This window comes from Bombus vancouverensis, chromosome 9 (genome assembly GCF_051014615.1).
Source record: "Bombus vancouverensis nearcticus chromosome 9, iyBomVanc1_principal, whole genome shotgun sequence".
Classification (NCBI taxonomy): Eukaryota; Metazoa; Arthropoda; class Insecta; order Hymenoptera; family Apidae; genus Bombus; species Bombus vancouverensis.
The window spans coordinates 12,410,918-12,434,223 of NC_134919.1; the positions used below are offsets into that span (position 1 = coordinate 12,410,918).

Here is a 23,306-nt window from a genome sequence, read left to right on the forward strand (position 1 = left end):
AAAGGGTTGACCTTATTGTCATTCTGTCTTGTCTAGTGAGAATATCGGAACCTTTGTCTCGTTGAAACATCCATCAACATCTATCTATTTGAGATTTCAATGTACACTGCGCAACAGAAATATCACTGTTTGTTCATCTGGAGAGGTTGCAGTTTAATGGATTAAGAAACGTACAGGTTTGATAGATTGGCTAATTGCAGTTATGCACACAGCGTGGTATATGCATGTGTAAAGAGAAACAATTTCGTGCCCCAGTGACACGATGCTATTCCCGTAATCAGAATAATCAGACGACAATTCCAATCAACTTTCTCCTCGGTACGAATTCTAAGAGAATAAGACACGAACGCGAATTGCGGAAGCGGCTCACACGTCGTTATTGAATAATGATCTCGAATAGGAGGGATTGCACGCATAATGCCTCCCTCCTATCGACTCCTGAGCCTTGCTTTGTTACAATCTCGCTATATAGATGATGATACCATTTCGAAAGAGCCACGCCACAGAGGTCGACGGAGGAAGGAAATATTTGCGGTTTAGATAGTTCTGGTACTTTCTGACGCAACCACGTGGGTGGTATAGCGATGATAACAGGGAGGATGACAAAGTAGATGAACACACGTTCGCCGCGTCCGAACTATTTTCTCGCAATTCTATGCAGCAGCCTGACGCAATTGACGGATGATTCTTGCGTATTGGAATTCTTAAAATACGTGCTAGTACTTTCATCCGGGATACCGAGCGCATCATCGTGATGATAATCGTTTCGCGTTCGCTGCAACATATAAAATTTAAACATTTCTCCATCTACCTAACTGCCTCCGGGCTACGACCAAGACGAACGATGTAATTGACCAGAATGAGGATAGTAAAAGGAACGAGAGAACAAAGGGACGTTGGTAAAGCCATCTTTTGTTATAGAACGCCACGGATGAAATCCTGTTCCATGGAATTTGAAAACGTATTGCGATCATTCGATCCGGGATCTTTCTCGATCGCGATCGATGTGATCGAGACTGGTCGAGAAGATGCCGTTTTCTCGATTTAAGAGGGTCGGTCGTCTCCGGAGTGAGCGAGTGAATGGGTGCCCACGGTAGCGCTCTGAGCCTTCTCTCCGTGAGCTGGCTCACGGCTACGGGGAAAGAAAATATAGTTCAGGCCGGTTGCATAATGGAGCGGAGGCGCATCACATCGGTTCGACTCAATGCGAGCTACTTTGAGAATCTGCGGTAACAGCGAACGTCTCTTCTTCCAGCGTCAACGTTGACCTTTGAAGTTGAAGATATAGCGGAACGGTTGTAACACCGATATTCTCTGAAGGTAGGGGTGCAGTCATGTAACGAAGCTGAAAACCATTGGCCCCAAGCTATAGAGTTAGATGATCCAATTTCTAGTCTGGTAGTTTGTATATCGACACCCGGACTCACGACCTGTTCGCCTTGGAAGCTGAGGAATATAAGAGCAAGCCCTTCGAACCACTAGCTCAGAACGATGCGCGACTGTGTCGTCGAAGCATCTAACCTATTGTGAATTTCGGTTCTATCGGTTAGTATCATGCTTCTTACATGGCAAGTTTAGGACCTGAGTCTGACTTGCGGTTATATTGAGTCTGAAATATCAGATATAATTATTTTTATGTTTTTAACAAATGAAAAAGAATGAATGTTGTTATTTTAGTTAGCCGAATATATCAGTGTGCATCTTTGTAAATCGAAAATAACAATTCTGTCGTGACATATCATTTGGTAGATTTCACTAGTAAGGAAGACATGCTAATTAAAGTTGACGTTAGATCTAATTAATACTGATATAGGTGATTAGGATACTCGAGTAACATACGTGTTTAATTTGAGAGGAATGTTAATTAGATCTAAGTAAGTTATTGCGAGGCTCGTCGCAGCATCTGTTTTAATTGTTAGTTACTTATATCTGCTTATACATACATGTATGTATATCTTCAATTCTGTCCTTATTAGTCATAGACTTTTGCCATTCCTACAGCTCGTTTTGTTCGCATGAAGTAGTTTTCACTTTAGTTGAGTAACATTTAGATTTATTATTGGTTACTAAAATTGATTCCTGGAACATTATAACATGCTATATCTTTAATAGTAATATTTAAAAAGAAAAATATTACACGCAGTTTAATATTAGCTATAATACTCTATCCAGTAATTGTTTAATTATTTTATACCTTTTTCTCTTGAAAGAAATACTTTTTCTCCTAAATTTAAATATCAGTAATCACATACACAAACATATTGATGTTGGTAGAGAGATGTTGGTAACATTCAAGTGAAGATGATGTCAAGCACAAAACTGCCATCTATACGTAGCGTTTCAAACTACTTCAAAGTTCTCGACATACTTTTAGACGATTTGAATTATTTCCAACAGTTTCAGGAGACGCGAAAGTACTGGTCCGTACTCTATAGAATGAAAGAACCGTTATATTCAGCTTTCGGTGAAGTGTTCAGTTACTCAAATTCGAAGATTCTGTGATTGTACACAATTCGATCGAGAATGGCGGAGGATCAGGAACAGGGACATCCAAACAATGTTTTCTTATTTCGACTAGCTATTTTAAACAGTTTTAAACGCATCGCAGAATCAGTGAGGTAAGTAAATTATTTCGGATAACAAAGATGTAACTTTAGTCAATTTAGACACATAGACAGGTAATATTTGTTACGATTTATATAGAATATATTATTTACAATATTATATTTATGAAAGGATCTAATGTTTAGAGGTTATGCAGCCTTTCATAGCTTGGGGTTCGCGGTTCTTTTATATATATACATATGTAGACGCATGCGCCTCCAATTAATATTCAAACAAATCTCTACTGTATTTATCAATATCTCTGTAGATTTTTTTATAATTATAAGTTATACATGTTGGCAATATGTTTTCAATAACATTGCATAATATGTACATTGGTTATTGCATAAATAACTCAATTGTGATAATACAGATATTCAAACAATATTATTGTGAAACGATATTTAAGCTTGTGAATATATTCTTAAAAATGAAGCTAAGAAATAAATATCATAAGAAATAAATATCATAATAAATATCATAAATGACATGTTCTCATAAATAATATTTATGTATTAAGCTAAAATAAATGAAGCACGGAATATTTGTATGGTATAAATCCGGGCTAGGCCAGATTGTCATTGAATTTCAGGTTATGTTTTTCTCATATACGTTTGTACGATAACAGTACTGCCAACGTAAGTGTGTCAAGTACGAACTGCGGTCAAGAATGCTTCTTTAATTAAGAAAGCCAAAGGGAACACATAACCAGCGGGAGCAGATCAGGACGTTGTATATAATACGTTTTAGAGAGCTTGATGTTTCGTTTATCAGCGGTAGAAGAAGGAGAGAAGAGGTGGTGGAGGGAAAGGGGGGATCGTCAATGACCCAAACGAGCGATGGTGTTACTCGATGTCATTGGCCTCTCTGGACGTCGCATGTTAATTTGTCGGTGTTCACGTGGCCCAACAATTGCCCATTGCTGTTTGACGGTTCTATGAGCGAGACAGGTCGATTTTCGAAATTAGTTTCCTTCGGTACCCGCTTCCTAGAATCTACCGCTCTTTGAAACCCAACACACCAGTTGACCTTCAAAGAATTCCACGAAGTGTTCGAGGAAACAAAGGGTCCCTGGTCCCTCCCTGATGTGGTCACCATCGTTCGGCTCTATCATTCGTACAGTACGTGTCGTGGGGATCGTACGGGTACCTCTGCCTGTCCGTTATTTTCACGTTGGAATGAATCAGTGACGAACGTGTTCTCTATACAATTACATTCTTCGTCGTTTTAGTTTATTTCTATCGTTTATGTAATTTTTTTTAACGATTGCGTAATTCTCTCCTTACGATATAAAAAGTTGCGATAACATTTTTTCTCGATGACCTCATAGAAGCGAAGAGAAGATCAATCGTGATGAAATCGAGATTCAACGATGGAGGAACATGCCACGAAGCGTATTCAATTAGGTCAGGACTAATGCAAATATGTAGTATTGACATCAAATTGCACCCGTCCCGGCCTGATTGAGTGCGCGTAAATCAGCGGAAGAATCGAAGGTGTAGTTTTTATGTTAGTAATTTCCTGCACTTTTCATAAGAAATGTAATTTACAATATATTTAAAATATATGTTACGTCATTCTAAAAATCATATGTTAATTGTAAATTTCCCTGAAGATTAGTTTATAGATGTTTATGATTAGTTTATGATTGGATTTTTCTTAAAATTACATTGTATTAAATGTAATAAAGATAATATATCGGATATAAATATTAATAAAGATAAACCACGCAGTTTTTACATTTTCATAATTGTGTGAAAAAGATTTCTCATTAATCATCACATTAATACATGAAAAAATTCCGGAAATTGTGCAACGATTACGGGTTAGTATTGTATGCTTCGACTATAATACTATAAAACTGGATTGGCTCGTCCGAATACTGGTTCTCCCCCATTCAATCGCGCGAGTCTTTGTGGACGGTAAACAAAGAAAAATTTGATCCCAGCGATAGTAGAACCTCTACATGCACGCAACGATCATTGAACGTACTCATTCACGTTTATTTAGCCAGGTGTTGGTATAAAAGGAATATTACTCGCCCGAGTTGTTGTACATGCAACGCGTGTTCATATTTTATTTGTTATATTCCGATCTCACGTTAATTAAATCAATCACGAAATAAAATACGAAAATATGAACAAGATGCATTGTCGGTTACGTTACATATAGCTAGTATTACATAGTTTCTATGCATGTGTAACTACAATTATGTTAAGTGAGTCTAACAAAAAGTTATCAACATTCATAAGAAAATGTAATAAAGTTAAACAAAATAAAATTTGTATTCTCTTTCAACTGGATTTTCATGAAAATATTTAAATAGTTTAAAAATCTTTCAGCGAGGATGCTTTCGTGGATGCTCTTACGATTCTTACAATTCTCAAGACAAAGCCGAGTATAGGGCAAAAGTTGCATAGAGCAATGTGCTCGGAGCTTCTCGATAAAATGAATGGCGATTTAGAAGATATATTAAACGAAGGATCCTTGCGGGAAGGATTGGAAAAAGTTGCGAAATTATCGGACGCAAATTCTTCCGTGACCGAAGGTACTTGGTAAGCTAGGATTCTTAGCGATGTCTGACCAGTAATGTATTATTAATGATTAATCATTAATATGTTTCGTTTTAGGAGACCACCGGGCAATGTATCCTTACATTTACGTTCACTAGATGCGCAGAAAATTAAAGAAGAAAGCGCATTGTTGGAAAAACAAGTAAACGAGATGGAACAAGAAAACGCAATTCTAATGAAAAGAATTGCAGAAAAGAGATCAAATATAGTGGCCATGAATGACAGCATGATACAATCCTTAAATAAGTCAGTAAATGTGATAGATTCATTAAAAAAGAGAAGGGAATGGTTAGAAAAATGTTTCGTACTACTGCAGCATTAATGATAACGAAATAGTATTACAAATATTACACAAAGGATATTGTGAGATATGAACAACGAAGAATGTATATGTATATTTTATTAATTGTACAGAATTTATTTTAATTAGAATTTTTTTGTTTGGTAAGTCTGGGATCAGTTAGGATCATATTTACTCTATCATTTAAATCTGGCGTTATCTGAAATTTTTTCAATCTTCGTATTAGCGCCATATTTTTCTTCTGTAAATAAAAATATATATGAAAATTCGATCGGACATATACATATATACAACATATATATATATAAAGGATACCTCTTGAATTTTAATCATCTTTTTCACTGCCATTATTTTTTTATTATTTTCGTCTGCTGCTTTATTTAATTCTTCTAATTCTCTTCTCAAATTATCTCTCTGCAATGTTAACGAATCAATTTTCTGTTGAATAGTCTCATTGTTTGTCTTCTCAATGCATTTTAAGTAATTACAATGAACTTCCTTTAATTCTTCCTCTAAGTCATTGTATCTTCTCTTCACATTTTCCAATACATATGTCCCCTTATCTTTCAATTGATTCACATTATATATTTCTATCTCGGTAGTTGCACATTCTTTTTGGCATTCTAATAATTCTGATTCAACATCGTCTATCTCCTTGTACATTCGGTATAATTGATCTGAAATCCGGCTTTCTTGAATTCCACAATGTTGCAATACCACTTACAAATATTACATTATTTATCAGTTTCGTAATTTGTCACATTAAAAGATATTACAAATTGAACAAAATAGAGACAGAAACATGAATTTGTATTACCAAATGATAATAATTGATCAATATTATGATTGTTACAGTCCATCTTTTCAGTAGTGTGTCTAACAACTTACAATTTGAACGGTTTTGCAATATGGCGGCGTGCCGCCAAAGCATTCCCGCGTAAACCAATGCTATATCTTGATTGGTCGAAACGGTCCAATAGAAAACGTCCTTGTTGCCGACAACTTAGCGAAACGCTCGACAGATGGCGAGAGCATTAGCTCAGTATTCGCTACGCACCCGCTGTTCGCCATTGTATCGGGATTGCTGTTAAGTTTCGTGTTTGTGAGTGAGAATTCATCCGGTTTATCGAATTCTGGAGTTCTTCTACGCATTGGGTAAGTCGGAAATCTTATGATGGTGTAATGCTATTTCATTCGTGCTGTAATTTTCATATGCTTTCACGATTATGCGAGCAGAGCGTGATTCGTCTTCGAGGGACGACGTATACATTTTTTTGGGGGTTAGTTTCTGACCCTCGCGCGTCAGCCCTCTTCCGTACGCGTGGTCAAGTCGTAGCATAATCGTTCAAACCTTATTCGAATTCGTAATTTATAACAATTTCACGAAGAAACCCATTTAGAGTATTAATTAAACCATTGAGGTTATATATCGAATATGATAACGAATTCGATGTCTTTCAATGATAATCCTATGCCGTAAAATTTTTAGACGCTTTGAATCGACAGCTAAGTCAATAATTTCGGCCATGCGGCCAGGCGTGTAACACGTAGTTAGAATTTTGTATCTTACAGAAACGTAAACGCGCGGATATGATGCGATGTTTGTATACCGGTTTTTATTCGATTAGTTTTTCTATATTTCAGCGTCATATAATGACAAGTCAACTGAATGAAACCAAGCAACTGAGCATCAATATTTCCACGAACGTTATCTCGCTTGATAAGAATACAAACTTTACGTATCGTACTTGCTACTTTGCGCAATACATGTATCGTTATATTACAACGCCTAAATGGATGCACGTATTTTTTATTAATATTATTTTCAAATGATTTGCGATTATTTATCGTGTAACTTGAAACTGAAAGCATAGTTTTATAGTATTCGTATCAACGATTCTTTGTTATCTAACTCGTTACTCAACGCAGGGCGTAGTAATATACGGAAAAAAATATTCCATAACTAACGACACAATTGCTTTTTGCGTATCACGTGTTTACTTGCATAATACTTTCCGGAAATATTTTGCGTTATCGTTAGGTAATATGCGAATCGTGATTTTACGAACGCAATAATGGTTCGAGGTACAAGTGAACGATCGATTTATTGTGTAAAACTCTGGCATGCGGAATTAAAATCGCTTTTACGTTGTTTTTACGACGAAACATACTCCCTCTGTGAACCAGGAACGATGTTATCCGGCGAGAGCGGGGATTAACGTTTTTGTGTATGACGAATGTGGCTCTCTTAAGTTGTAATGACACGATTAGCGTTTCGATTTAATCGAGAACTGTTAGATGAAAATTTATTGGATCGATGTTGAATCGCGCTTATACGGAGCTATATTCAAGAAATATTTATGCGACGATATATGTACTGCTGGACTCTAAAAGTAGATGGCGCCATGCTAAATCAAAATTAACAGCAAGTAAGGGCTGCTTAATATACACACTTTATTCATTTTTGCGAGTGTTTCATATTATTCGCGCTTCCACTACGTAAACAGTTTGTAATAGAATTTTATTGCCGATAAGGTTTGAAAATTTCTAGATGTTACTTGCAAAGGCAAAGCTCTTCCTTATCGATTACGATATTCTGATTCACGATCAGTGATTAATACAAGCATTGTTTCATCAAATGAAAAATTATTTTCATTTCTATTAGTCGCGTCATCGATCAATCATCGCAGTATCGCTTCATTTATCAATTATATTGCGTTAATTATTTTTTAATCACCAAAGAATTATATCGAGGTATACAATAAAAATATTTGATAATTTAAGCTAAGAACGAGCTCAACATTAACTTCTATATTTGAGTCATCTGAATTGAATTTCATCTATTAATAAGATTCATAAAACAATTATCAGGGATTCGATGCAGCCAATTTCCTTAATACTACCAGCTCGTTATCGAACAATCCCACGTGCATTCACGATTTCCTTGCCCTTCACTGGCGTATCTTCTGATCGTTCCACCGTGAACTTCGGCTTTAATGCCTATTATTTTCTTACGACGCTAACCGCTTCTGACAGTTGTTTGCCAGGTTCCGCAATTAATTTGCCGATTACATTGTCGAGTATTCGATCGTACTATTATATTCGATTCATGCGCACGCCTGCCTTTGTAATTTGCTAGTTAATTCAGATCCATCAATCGTGACGCTTTTGGATAGAAAATTTCCTTCAACGAGACAAATTCTATCTTTCACAAATTGTATAAGTCTTTAAGGTATTGATAATATACAAATTCAAAGAAACTGTAAGGTTTAGAGAACAACTCTGCTGTGCTTCATTAATTAGTTAATCAGGTGACCCTTTAGTTAGAAACTTTAACGATCCCGATACTAATAGAAGGCGAATCAGTCCTAGCTAGATCGATTTTATCCTTGTGAATCTAAATACGATGTAATTTATTCGTAACGAAAATAAAACGATACCGTCAAAGATATAAGATGTGTAAATAAAGAAATTGTTATATTCAAGAGATCGAGAATCTAAATATATACCAAGGGTTATCCTGTCGCCGTTCGATGTCGATGATCTATTCGCAAAATCTCAGACAATTCCTCTATCTATAAACGACCCTCATAACGCTCCGCTGATCTACTTTTTCCTTCAACCCTTCCATCCTCCTACTCCGTCGTCTTCACTTTCTCCTCTTCTTCTCTTCTCTTCTCGTTTTCTCATTCCACTCGAACACTTTCTCCGAGTCACGAATGGTAAGCGGTGTTTGTACCCTTCCTGTGTTCGACTATATATATATATATATACATATAGCGAGGCATCATTCATAATTCGAGAATCGAGCGCGATATCGAACGTTCCACGGGAAATTGCCAGGAAGGTTCCAAGGGAAACGCGACCCCCTGATTGGCTGTTGCGTGGTGGGAGTATAGGAGCGAGCTAGTTTGGGCTAGGTCAAGCCGAGTTAGGTCGCGTTCAGGTAGGGACATCCTTCGCGAACGGGTGGTGGACGGCTGGGGGTGGATTTCTACCGGTGGGGTTCGACACAATGGCACAACAAACCGTTGCCCTGGCAACTGGTCGTTCGAGGTTGCCATCACAAAACTTTCCAACTTGTGACTGCAAACATTAATGCTGGCACACGCGTTATCGAGAGAGAAAACCGACGAGGCGCGGAGGTGGCCGCGTGAGTTCACACGCACGCCCATCGTCACGCGAGCACGCGTGCTCGCGACACGCACCGCGGTGTGTCCCCGCGTGGAAAACAATGAGAAAGGGAGAAGAGGATGCCCGTGGTCAACCCCCGCGCACCACCCTGTTTCATTATTTTCGGTGGTTCCCGCCCTCTTACTTTTTAATGCGCGCCTATTTGGTAACCCTATGGTGTAATCGTGGTGTAAATTACCTCATGCGCGGCGAATCGTGTAGGGTCTGTTCCTCTCGGGGGGTTTCGTTTCGTTGTTTCGGATGATCGAGATGTTGTAGCAATCCTTTATCCCTTTCTGTCTAATTCGAATCGGGATATCCGAATTGTTTAAATCGAAGATTTCGATTTTTAAACATTCGAGTTCTCGCAATGTCTTTACGTCTCTTATCTCACTCTGTTTTTCGCCAAACTGTTCTCGTTATTGATCTCGTCCAAAACGCAGTCACTACGTCATCCGGCACACTGATGTAATTACAGACGAACTGACCGAGCCTTTTGTCCATTATGATTAATCGTTCGAGTACTTTTGCATCTTCATTATCGTACCGCGATAGATTCAAAGACCATCAATTTGAATAGTCGTACACACGCGCCAATTCGGGGCAATTAATTTTATCGTTGATGAAATTCGTATTCGGGTTCGATGTAAATCGATGAGAATTTATCCGCAAAAGATAGGCCCTGCGCTTCCGATTAATTTGTTCCGACGTTGGAGACACGAATCGAAGTAATCGCGTGAACACGGGCCGATAGCGTGGCCTCGCGAATTAATTGTTTCGATTAATCGCATAAAAGAGCATAATTGCATAAAACTCGAGCTACTTTGACCTCGATACGATTTTTGCCCGCTCTGTTATCGCGATGCTGTTTATGTATTTTCCAACGCGATCCGTTCCTTTTTAACCGCGAAACTTGGTCTGGATATCGGCTATGCATGACAAAATGGTTCGATGGAATTTATAAAAGATTTGCCGCCGAATCAAACCATTGATCGATTGACAAAATTGAACGATACAAACGCGTAAAGCTCTTTCTTTTTTCCGGCCGATATACGTAGTAAATTTTTTGGATTTAAGATTTATCGTGACGTTTGGTAACGGTGCTCCAGAGTGAGATAAAATAAATTATTCTCTTTCCATTTTTTTGTTGTTCGTTACAAAGGCACCATCGAGCAATTTATTTCTTTGTTTGCTTTTTTTCGTGGCCACGTTTAAATGAAATATTTCAATTCGCCTGTGGCTGTGCATACAGTGTATGCGGTTGCCTGTGTCGATTAATGTCACTTCGATATCACTATACATTTTCAACGTTACAACGTTACAAAGGAGTCTAAAGTACACTCGTATATTTCCTATTGGTTCAGATTCGAATCTATTTTTCGAAACGCCAATTTTTAACCATTTTTATATCCTTTCGAAACTTCCCAGGAACGACTTTCCATCTAAATTAACTTTCTGCCTCGTACTTGTCGTTCGTAAAAATTTCCAGGCTTTGTATCTGTCGTAAAATATTCAACAATTTTTTTTTTTATGAATTCTTTGACGTTTTCCATCTTTCACGTTTGATCAGCCTATGGCGATGATCTTCGCGAAGTAATAGGACCAACGAGAGTAGAAGATTGAAATTCCATTATTCGACAACGTAGTCGTCTGGTGGAAAAGAATTTTTCTGTACAGTCGAAGCTCGTGCGAGGATACGCGAACGACTCGTTCGCAAAAATATGTCATCGATTCGCTGACTTTCGTGGCGTTCCAGTTAGCCACGTGGTTCGAGGAAAACACTTGACCAGGTGAAGTGAAACTCGCGCGCGCGTTAAACGCGTAAATGACACACATCCGCGCTCTAATGGGAAACATCCAGCTGGATGTTTTATACCGATAAGGCATTGAAACGATTAGTCGCCTTTCTGTTTCGTTCCTTCTCTTGAAAAATTTCAGCTCGTCCCCGTAAAATAATCGGCGCAAAATAAAATTTTTGAATTATAGAGATATATTAAATGATCTCATATTAAATGATTCTTACAGATGTTTTACATTATGGAAATGATCGACCCCCATAAATCATTTGCGTTATAAAAGTTATTGGTTCGGAAATCTTTTTTATTTAATTGGAAATATTTATCGGTTAGAGACATTTTGTTAAATTCGATTAATCATTCGATTCAGTCATTGTTGTTTCGCGCTGTAATTTTTAGTACTTGCCAATTTTTCGTCGCTGCATCGCTGATGTTTCAATAAATATTTCAATTTTCATGGCGTTTTTGGCGCGTCACAAAAGCGTGCAAGAGTTTTACGGTCAGCTGCTTAGTCGAATTGCGTTGAGCTGAATCGAATTGTATCTCATCGATCCGCGGACAGCCAATTTGTTTGGCGAGAATTCGTGCCGATCGTTGTTTTGTAACCGGCTAAAAGCAATTGAGAGAGGATAAAAGCTCTGAACATTACGATTGTGCGAGTACATACGTGTATGTGTATTTTTTTCAATATAGTATGATGGTAGAAATGGCAAGCGTTATGTAACCGGATGTTCTTACGGAATTACGTTATTCAAAGCTTTGTCTATCGACTTAGTGAAACGAAATCTGGATACGATTCAAACGATCGGAATTTTCTAACGTTCTTAACTAATTTGCATCGATTATGGAATTTTCGGAGAACTTGGTATAATTAGGAAATATGTATCTCTTTTTAACTCCCTTTGCAGCCCTAGAATTTCTGTATCAACGTTGTTGTCATTTCAATAAACGAAGAGACTTTAAACAAATAGGTCGTAAAATTTTCTAGATCACATTACGTATGTTAATAATGAATCTTTTGTATTTTTTCAAGTATAAACAATCTTTCAAAATAGAAAAGTACATACTATGCTTAATGATTAGATTGAAAATTATTCAAATAATAACACGGGGCTAACTTGGTTCTTGCTATTAAGCGAGAACCAAGTTCATTGCGCTATTTGCGCGACATTTTCTCGCCTTTCCTCTTCATCTTTCAATCAATACGTACGAAAAAAGAGACCCCATGTGTCACTGACAGAACTGGAAACTTCTCACGGGGAAAAAGTTGTTTTGGAGTCGCGCCAAAGGCAACAAATCATACGTTCTATTTTTATATCCAGAGATTGCCTTGAAGAGAGAAAGAGAGAAAAATGTAGATTTATTAAAGAAACTGGATGAGATCAAAAGGTAGGAGAAATTCACGAATATGCGGTTAAAGCGTATCAACACGTTAATTTTCATAAGCTATCGAGCAAAGATGTATTATCAAGTGCTACAACAGGTGCTTTTCGTTCCATTAATGATGCGCGTCCTCGATCGGATTTAAACTATTCAGTGGTACTAGCAATTTTACCGAGAAGATGTATTGTCGCTTAGAATGTCAATTGCGATTTAGTTTCGTAAGCCGACCGTGATAAAGACGACACGATTGTTTACTGGAGGGTGGCAGAGACTCGATCGACTTCTGCTTTTTCTAAAGAAATTTTATTCCAAACACGCACATTAGTAACGCTGCCGTGATTACCGAGTAAAAAGTTTGTATAAAAATCGCTCGACGCTATATTAAAATTTAAAACGTAATTCAACCAAGTATCCAAGTACCGATCAAACGTCATTAGCTGAACTAATTACGATACATGTTAGCGTAGAAAAATCTTTCTCAGTACGTTCGAAAATACGTATATATCGTTATTGCATGTTGCATTTCTACCTAAACGATCCTGATCTTAAAATCTCCTCGTTTGCTAACAGAGCAAAACTTTTGGCTTCTGTTCACGATGTAATAATCTCTGTCTTCCTCTTGAGACGCGAACCTCGCACAGAAGAAACTTCCTCCTGTTTACTTAATTCCTCTCGCGCCCGTGAATATTTAATCGTAAGATCACTGTGGCTGCGCGATTGCCCAAGAAAATTGCGAAAGCGCATTCTTCGTGCGTCCCTCTGCCACGCGCAGTTTTCCTTTTCGACTGCTGGCCACCTCTTCCTTCGCTACTAGTAGTCCTTGGAGGCAGCCGTTGTGTACGTACTTTTACAACGATGGAATGCAGCGATTGCCAGCGGTGTCGCTGATCTAGGCCTGCCGCTCGCGAATGCCGTCGAATCGCATCCAGCGTGTACAGTTCGTCGCGATCACGCCGACTGAATCTCGTTGATACGTTCTCTCTTGCAAATTACGCGCAGCTCGCGCTGTGCATTCGGCGAGTTCCGTGCATTTCTCACCCATGGGAATCGCGACGCGTGGAAGGACAGAGGAGATCACATTTCAGAATATATTCTACAATGCATACTTTCGTTCTCCTGTGTGTCATTATTCGTAATAATTGGTTAGCATTGTACGACAGTTTCAGACTCATTGTTAGCTACAACGTGATACGAAGGTTTCAGGTTATTAGCTTAGATTCTGAGAACTTATTTAAATTGTAAAAAAAGATATTGAAGAGATAGTACAAACGGAAACGTTTAGTGTAATGAGTTGAGTATCCCTCCCCCTTTTTTATGACGGTTCAAGCCCAATGTCAGACTTTGTATCTGAATAATGGAATATTTTTATTCTGAAACATTGAGATTCGAAAGCTGAAACTCTAAAACAGTTTGCTCAATTATCCTGTCTTGTTCATTCTTTAAATTAGTGTTACAGTTTTACACTTTTACAGTTTCACTTGTTTCGAATATACTTTGCTATATTCCAAGATAATACGATATCGAATTAATTGTTTGAGATTCTCTGGTGAAATTGGCTTTTTGCTAGGTTTCCTGTTTACAAGATTCCGTTCTCTATTGCCGCTAGATTGCACGTCGTTAATTAATTTCCCTATCCAACAGTGTAATAAAGTTCCGTCGTTGAACGCGTCGGTATTAGTATATGACTGGACTATGATTATTTTCCCGTCTGAAACATTGTTTGTCGTACCGTTCGATTGAACGCCATTGTTTCAATGAATTTTCCTGATCATCGACATAGTAGACAAATTGTTGCGATTCTTTCGTAAAAATAAACATGTTGTTTGAAGCAAGATATTCTTCGCGATTTCGACGGTAATTGATAATTTTGACAACACTCGATATACAAGAATTTCTCCAAGGTAGAAACAACGTCGAATCGTATAGCAGGTGCCGTGAATAGTGGTTTGTTCGATACTACAGATTTCCAATCCAATGTGTGTACGTGTTTTACCTTTCATGAGAAGTCCAATGTTTCATCAAGTGTCTACCGTCTTACAAGACATTCTTGGTACTCCGATTATTAATTTTCATGAATCATTATAAACTACGTACATACATGAAAAACAGGTTTCGCGTAATTTATTTTATTTCTTCTAAGAAACTGACACGATTAAAATGTTACGGCGACGAACGATTTACTCGATTCAACTCGTCGACCTTTGTTGTCTGACGCGAGCAATTAAAACTAATTAGCGAACAGGTACGAAACTTTTTCGAGAAAAAAATGCAAGAAACAGCGAGTCGACTGAAACGCGCGAGGTTTTTACAATTGCTTGTCGACAATCTCCAAGTTTCCGACAGTAATGACCGTCTGGGCATGTTTCTCGAATCGATGAATGAGATGAAAAGGAACAGCTTTGAATGGCAAGCGTGCGTTTCACCATCTATATCCTGATCCTTGTCTCGTTGAGAACATAAATCGACCAAAAAGGAAACAAAATTCGTCCTCAGGAAATTTAAGATTCCACTCTCGGGCTACGTACGTTCGTTTTTATATAGACGATGTCTGAACTGACGTTACCGACAACACGTGAATTTCACATGGAAGCGATTAATAAGTATCCGACGATGGTACGCAGTCTCGTTTTCGTTCTCGTTTTCTTTCGTGCGTATATTAAGAAGGACACGTGGGCAGCAGGAGCACGCGGCTGAAAGCGAAAGCGAAAGTTTTGCTGCCACGAAAGCGAGAGGATCGCTTCTCCGTTGACAAGGTCGTGCAATGGCAGGTTCAAGGTCATCGCGGATAGAGAAACAATCGCGAAATGAGGACAGTTGCAGCTGCCCTCTCGCGCGCGGTACGCGTCGCAATTGCAAGCGTTTTGACGTTCGCCGCGGTATATTCCTGGCGATTGAGATTTCGAAATACCAGACACAACACTTTTACATGATGGAGTAACAATTCGTAGAAAAAGGTCAGAAGTTTTTATCGAAAAAAAAGGAGTCGAAAAGATTCTATAGCAAAATTCTTATATTACTACCATAATTAATAGGTATACGTACTTGTTATATTTGTAGTATTACACTTATATTTCTTATAATTATTGGCTTGGCAGAAAAGTAAGTGTGTCGGCTCTTGATCTACCAAGAAAACCAGTTTCACATGGCTCGTACGTCACAGATAAGATCAATTTATGAGAATGATACTTTGTATTTATAAAACACTTGGCCCTCGTTTAAACTTAAAAGTCAGAGCGAGCAATTTTGATGGTTGAACATGAAAGCCTATTTTAAGATTAAGAAGCCTATTTTTGGCTAATTATGCTCGTTTTCCTCTTTTTTTTTTTCAAGAATTCTTTTCTCGAACGTTTCACGGAATGTAAGAAATGTAAGAAACCGAACCTCGAAGAAATGTAACACCTTCTTCATGAAGATGGTACGAAGAAACTTTCAAATCGCTGGTACAGTCATAGAAATACTGTAGGAAGTTCGTTCACTTTTATATCCACAAAGCTGACGGCACTGCTTTTAGAACAACGGAATGTGTACATTATTACGCATGACGTAAATTCCAAGCAGAATATGAGCAGAATTGCCAGCTCAAACGCCGTACACTCCCCTAATAAGGATATTGTGCGTTGTTACAATGCGACTCGATCCATTCGCTTCTCCTGCATTCCAACAATGTGCAATAGTCATGGATCTCACGTCATAGTTATGTGTACACACAATATGTAGCTCGCGGTTAAAAGTGAGTGTACAATGCCTTTTATTAACGATATACTCTGTTCTCCGGCAATAATTTCGACAAGCCGGTCATTGTGATGCCAGGGAATCTTCGTGGCTTGAATGAAAGTATTTTGACTTAGAATGTAACTGGCATCGACCTTTCCTGCTGGTTCCCAACTGGTGGCAGATTCTCTTTCAAATGTTAATTCGGGATCATTATGCATGATCTTGGCACACTGACCATTTTAGATTCGTCGTGAATACGACGATGAGTCTCATTTTCATACTCGACGTACCGGTAACTGTTTTTTTCTCTTTTTCGAGCCCTTGAAGCGCAACTAGGAAAGATTTTTCATGAAGTATTTTTGTTTTGGAATAGTTATATTTCAACTCGTAAGATTTCAATATTTTTAAATATTGATACTATCTATATTTTAGCGACGAGAGACGATAGCATCCTGCAGATATCTGTTGCATCGATCTGTCGATTTTTGGTAAAGATTTTGGTCGAGTTTAGAAGTCACAGAGCGATAATGCGAGTATCCTAATTGGGTCATCTTCATAGTTAATTTACCAGCTAAGTGTACAAGCTCCACTGGGGGCTAGTTTATCCCTGGGTTTTTAGTTGTCTCGCGCGGATAAGTAACTGACTGGCTCAAGAGTCCCTCTGCCGTGAGTTTTCAAATGAAAACTGCCCGGTGCTTGTTTAAATTTCTCTCTACGTTACACGCGATCGCCTCGGCGACATGCGATTCTCAGTTTAAAAATCAAATATCTGATTTCTTTCTAAATCGGATGTTTCTTATTTAGGTATAGCCTGACAATCAAACGAGTTAAGAATAACGAATTTAAACAACAAAAACGCTTCATAATACCTTTACAGATACTGTGATCTTTTTTAGCTAAGTATTAACTTCTAAAACTAAATTTTATAGCTGGCTGTAGCAAAGGGATAAAACGATCCTCGGTATTTCTATTAGGTTGTATTTAGCATAAACTTGTGTTTTTATTATACTATCGAGCGGAGAAAACAGGATGAATATTTGCTTTATGGAATTATGGAATTAAATTACATTTTGTTAGAAATAAACAAATACTCTCAAACGGTAGTATAATAAAACTTTTTTTGTTATTCTACCTTTGATATAGTGTACAGGTGTAGCATTGCAGAGCTTGATTTTTCCTTCTATCTGATTATACAGGGTGGTTGGTAACTGGCGGTACAAGCGGAAAGGGGATGATTCTACGCGAATAAGAAGTCGAAAATATAGAATAAAAAATTTTTTTTTTAATTTTTCCATCGAGACAACGATCTACAGTGAGATCCGTTATAACGAGACGCGATAAAGTGCACGTGTACCGAGCGAAAATTCAAAGTCGATTTTCTCGAAAACAAAGCCTCGAACGAAAAATTTTTATTCTATATTTTCGACTTCTTTTTTCGCGTAGAATCACCCCCTTTCCGCTTGTACCACCAGTTACCAACCACCCTGTATATTCGATCGGAGAAGAAGCTACGTTTTCCTATGTACAATTCGACGTATAGCGTAGATGCAGAATTCTCGAACTCGCGGAAAGATCCTCGATACATAGTTATCGTATACACCCTGGGATTTCCATTTAAATGCCAGAGTCAATCGACGGGAATGAGGCCACGGATTCGCATGCGTGTTCTAGCCGGCTGATTTTAATTCCTTCTGCCCTTTTGCCTATCCCAGCTGCTGCACAATTACACCCGCTTTTTCTCTTTTGTTTCGCAATGAAACACATCCTCCTATGTGTCGAATAATAAAGTATCGAGGTTGATTAACTCAGAAGGATATTCAGAAATATTCTGTTAAGGATCTCTTGAATTGTAAATGCAAAGTTTCTTAATTGTCAGATGCGGTTCCCGTATTTGTTTTAACGTCTTTTGCGAACAGAGAATTTTTACTGTCTTTTCGAGCAGACAATCGTCCCTAGATAATATTTTGGCACGTCTAAGTTCTTACAAATATATAAAATATATTTCAAGCGATACTCGTTGTTCTAATTTTTCCCTCTGATCTTATTTCAACGAAACAATCGTTGATGTTAGTTAATATAATATAATAATCGAAGGTAAGCGAAATTTGATTCTGCGAACACATCTCGCATAAATGATTTTATATGTGTGTGTTAAATATCGGAATAGTAGAAGGATTGAAATATCTATGTGGGTCTGTTCAAATTCTGAAAGTTTATGCAAATTTTATGAAGCACCGGTTGTTCGTTACGGTATATTCCTTGTCTCGTCTTAAATTTAGCGTAATATCTGATCGCGGCTCTACAGCAAGGGATAGAGAATTAACAATGGAGAAACGTTTTTCAACCCTCATAAATCGTAACTTTTAATCGACACGCAGCGGGTGTTCAAATATTTACAAACGATAAACAGTAGTGTGGAATGAACAAGTGCATAAAATTCTACAGATTGATTTTACGCTACTCTTTTCGTATGTGTAGAAAAAGAAAGACTAATAGTTACCCCTACGTGTTCTCAGAATTTAGGTCGGTTGTGCAGCGAGTGTCTTTTAAGCCTTTCCGTGCCACTTTTGGATCGTCGATCTCACTTGAACGCCCAGCGGCGCATCCGACCAGAAGTATCCTGACTTTGCAATAATTCCACCATCCTCAGGCTCTTCGTGTTATCGATCTGACCACGATAGAACGTCTCCCCGCTTATTCTCGTGCATAAACTTTAATTCTTTCCGTCACATTGGCCTGCTTTTTGGGAAAATGTTCTTTCCCTTTCGTTAATCGACTCCATTCTCATCGATACTTTCGTTGTTTTCTGATATTTTTAGACGAGTAGCGTTCTTCGTATCGACTATCGATTAAACCAAAGGTGCGAACGTTCGAGGTGGACGTAAAGATGGCTCGTAAATCGGTCGGTAAGCCTGATTCAAGGCTCCTCTTTCTATCATCGAGATCGTGACTCGTTCGTCCGGTTCGAGTAATCCTTTTGGCCCGTGGCGAACATTCATTTATCGTCTTGTTATATATCGTCGATCACCCTGACCCTGGGGTATCCAACAACCTCGGGAAATTTTTCTCTTTTCATATAGTTATCGACCGATTCGAAGGTTTAGTCCATCGTACAAGCTGTCCAGGTTCGAAATAAATTTAATATTCTTTCGAACGCTTATTAAACCAATCCAATCCGGCCAATATAAATATCCGGTGAATCGATAACTTGTATATCCAACAGTTACTATATCTCCGTTCAACTGTCACATCGTTTCCCGTTTCATCAAAATTTCTTCCTCTCGATAGACCCTTCGTCCGTTTGTTCACGTAATTCGAAGTTTCCGGTGTTTCCGGTTGGCATTGTGCACCATATTCTCGATGTCTTATCCATAGTTTTACCCCTCCCAGAATATTGGCCCTTTTCGAGCACATCTCTTGCTCGTAAAGAGGACACGATAGCAATGAGACTCGTCGTGGAAGATGGAAGGTTCGTTGAATTATTGAGAATGGCGTGCGGTTCGTCGCTGTCCTCGCAACAGAAACGCCCTTCCGTCTGTCTGCTTGTTTCCAGCGGGTCTTAATGTTACATTAAACGATCAGTTCCCTGCGAAACGAATCGAATCGACTCGCCACGACTCAGCTATACAATGGCATAGGCTCCTCCTCTGCGTTTTTTCGCCTTTTCGTTCCCTCGGCTGCTGCGCCCCTTATGTTCCACGCTTTTCAACACCTGACGCTTTTACAATGTGTTCAATTTATATTTGTATTTTGCTCGTGTTTGTCCGTTCTGATAGACGTTGTTCAAGCGAATACTACGACTGGAATAGCCAGAGTTTATCGTATACGAATAACGAACATTTGGTCCCGATATATCCTGTTCAATCTCTTCGCGTAATCTCCCACACGATTCGATTTGTAGATACGACACTTTTGGCTAATGACGAAAATTTGTATGCCCTGTTTTTATGATTGCGTTAGACAAATTGGATCTGATAACCCTTTATCTTATAATCTTCTTTTCGTCTGCGTTAGTATTCGGTATATATATACACACACACACACAAAATTACTTTTCCGATTAATTAAAAATTAATTTTCAAATTAATTCTCAATGCGAAGAGTCGAAACTAAAATTCAAGTTTATATAGAATGCCATTACAATCTGTCTTTGTCGAATTAGTATCAATTTTTATTAGTATTAATATTGTAATATAAGGTAAAGAGTCAATAAATTTTTGTGTAAAAGGGAAGCGTGAATCGATTTCCATCGCTAGAAATTACCAAGCAGTAAAGTGATAAATTCTGTCACACATCTGTCTGTTCGTCTTCGATTTTAATTAGGTTCTCCACCCAAGGTTTGGTTATGGTGCAATGGATCGTAGGCTGTGCAAGTGGACACGAAGGACGTGGGTGGTGTTGCTCGTCAACCAAGCGAATCACACGGTTTCAGGTCATCCTGCACTCATATCGATATTAATTGAGCCGCTCGTTAACCGGCACGTCCTTGTTAAAATGTTTGCCACGCCTATCCACGTTCCACGCAATACCGGTTCATTTTTCTTCATCTTTGTTCCCCTGTAATCGTCCTCGTTAAAATTTCGTGGCCCTGAAATCGTATCTCAAAATTTCTACTCAACTTGTCTGGCTAATCCCATTTTCATACTCCTCGCTTAGGGATTCCTGCGCATTCTGTCAGACCTACTTGCAAATACTCTTAATTCCACCCTTAATCACGGGGTTAAGCGTTAGAAGCTCGCGGAGATTTGTACAACTATGAATCTGTTTGTCTATGTTGCGCGAGATGAGTCCTTCGTTATTATGTCCCGGTTAAATTAGCGAATTCAACCCTCATAGGTTACTCGCATTAAATTCTGCAACGAGAAACGAATCGCGTTCAAATTTAATCCTTAACTGTATTATTTTGTTACGCGAACAATATGAGATGCATAGGAAATGTTCAGAAATTTATACGTAAAAAAAAAGAATATAAAAGGAATAATATGGTACGTGATATTTGCTACTTTATATAGAATTTAAGTCACGCTGGTTAACAGGTATTTATACGTATGTAGTAATATCCCCGAATTATCAGAAAACTAAAAATTACTGTGATTACGCCATAAAATCTCGGGGAAGCACGCGTCCAATTTCCTTTAAATTTCGAGGAGAAAGAAGAAGATTATTAACTATTCATGTTCCAGCAGAAAAAAATGTATAACGTTTACCTTTTACAAAATTTGAAAGTACAACTAGAAATTACATTAATATTATCCGAACAAAAATCTGAACTTCCATTCTTTACTTACGTATGAAAAAAAGAAAGAAAGAAATGAAAAAATCGCAAGCTCTATCTGCTTTTACACGCCCTAGGGAAGTGTATCATCTTTAAATTGAGAAATTTTGAAACTTTGCTGACTACGAGAAAATTCGCACGTGCTGGCATATTTTTGAGATGAAATTTAACTTGCTACGCTTTGGGGAATCCTTTACTCCCGCGGGTGTGCAAAAAATGGCCGCGTGGGAGGATGGATAACTCGGACGCATAGGTGTACGCCTGGGTGGCAGCAAAATATTGCGCAGAAAAATGGTCAGGGACGCGTTGCGTTCGAATCTATCGCGTTAGGTAATCCCCGGCTACAATCCCGCGGACACAGGATGAAAATGGTGATACGTATGCCGTGGAAAGAATGTTTTGCTGTTAGCCATTTCGTAATGGTAACGAGCGAACTGTGGCAGCGAATGAATCGTTTCACCGGAGAACGGGGCGATCTCTTGAGTAATAGCCGACGTCGACGCGCGTTTGATTTACGGGATGTTTATAGGTTGCTGTTTATTAATGAGCCGATACGTTCTCAAACAGACAGGTGGGGTAGAAAATCATATTCAACTGGTTCTCACGTATCGTTTTTTCACTGATCGTTCGTATCCTACTTTGCTTAATGAGGTATTTTCATTAACGAAGGTCTGAAGAAAAATTTTCCTTGTCACAATTTCTGCGATCGTTACATTCTGAGGATGGTTTCAAAATATCGATCGTTAAAAAATTGTTCAAGTTTGAGAAGATTACGGAAGAACCGTTTTCGACGAGCGTGGTTTTTCGCTTCAGTTTTACGCTAATATTACTTTTTTTAACATCAAAAGTAGGATCGACAAGAAAAGTACGTTTTCCAATTACAGACATCATTTTATGTGTGGTATTGTCAAGGTAAACAGTTTGAAAGATGCAAAAGTCACAGTTTATTACCGCGAAGTGGTTAGCAATAGATTGGTTCAATCCGATGTTCACACAATCACGGATAACATGTTTCATTGTTGTTCGACCATTGATTCGCTGCTTTGTTGTTGTTTCGTTCCTCGAATCAACCAGAGGGCTTATCGCGACTCGTTTCTCGTGATTGCGCGTCGCTGCGCCGATAACGGGCAATGGAAGCCCGCGTTTCATCTAATTCATCATTAATAGATTCGCTCGAAATGTTCCTCTGGCACTTAGCGTAATTTCGATAACACACAACTGTTCGCAATGTTATGTTATACAAACGCGTAGACCCGGCGTCATTACGCGGCATCCACGTATTGTCCGTGGTATCGATCGAGCCACGCGAACATTTAGTAGACATTTTGAGCCTACATCATCTTCTTCCTTTGTGTTTCCCTAATTACTGGTTGGTTGTCTACAATGGATCGCTTATCCGTCATCGAATCAAATTGTAACATTGCAGGCGTCGCTGGAATGTAAATGCAGGAAATATTTTTCAAGTGAAACGAATATCGTATTCGGAA

General features: G+C 38.4%; 3 protein-coding genes across 8 annotated transcripts in view; 2 read left to right on the top strand and 1 right to left on the bottom strand.

Annotated features, from left to right (window-relative positions):
• Window positions 1-5,369, top strand: LOC117163782 (uncharacterized). The gene is made up of 4 exons (XM_076621228.1): window positions 1-1,545; window positions 2,398-2,618; window positions 4,947-5,152; window positions 5,235-5,369. Exons 2-4 carry the CDS (start codon window positions 2,524-2,526, stop codon window positions 5,273-5,275), a joined length of 342 nt encoding a protein of 113 aa, XP_076477343.1. The 5' UTR covers window positions 1-1,545; window positions 2,398-2,523; the 3' UTR covers window positions 5,276-5,369.
• Window positions 5,248-23,306, bottom strand: part of LOC117163785 (uncharacterized) — a 26,176-nt gene continuing 8,117 nt past the window's right edge. Inside the window, exons 2-3 of the mRNA XM_033346485.2 lie at window positions 5,794-6,155; window positions 5,248-5,719 (exon numbers count right to left, since the gene is read on the bottom strand). Coding sequence (XP_033202376.1) covers window positions 5,600-5,719; window positions 5,794-6,141 — 468 coding nt within the window. The 5' untranslated portion in view covers window positions 6,142-6,155 and the 3' untranslated portion in view covers window positions 5,248-5,599. The remainder of the gene's footprint in view (window positions 5,720-5,793; window positions 6,156-23,306) is intronic.
• The window catches only part of HnRNP-K (Heterogeneous nuclear ribonucleoprotein K), a 93,745-nt gene continuing 76,944 nt past the window's right edge, over window positions 6,506-23,306 (top strand). For 3 of the 6 annotated variants that reach the window (XM_033346472.2, XM_076621219.1, XM_076621217.1), the window contains exon 1: window positions 6,507-6,633. The gene's annotated coding sequence lies outside the window, so the exon portion shown is untranslated. Of the gene's footprint in view, window positions 6,634-23,306 lie in introns of all 6 variants that reach the window. The other 3 variants (XM_033346471.2, XM_076621216.1, XM_076621218.1) reach the window with 2 other exon arrangements.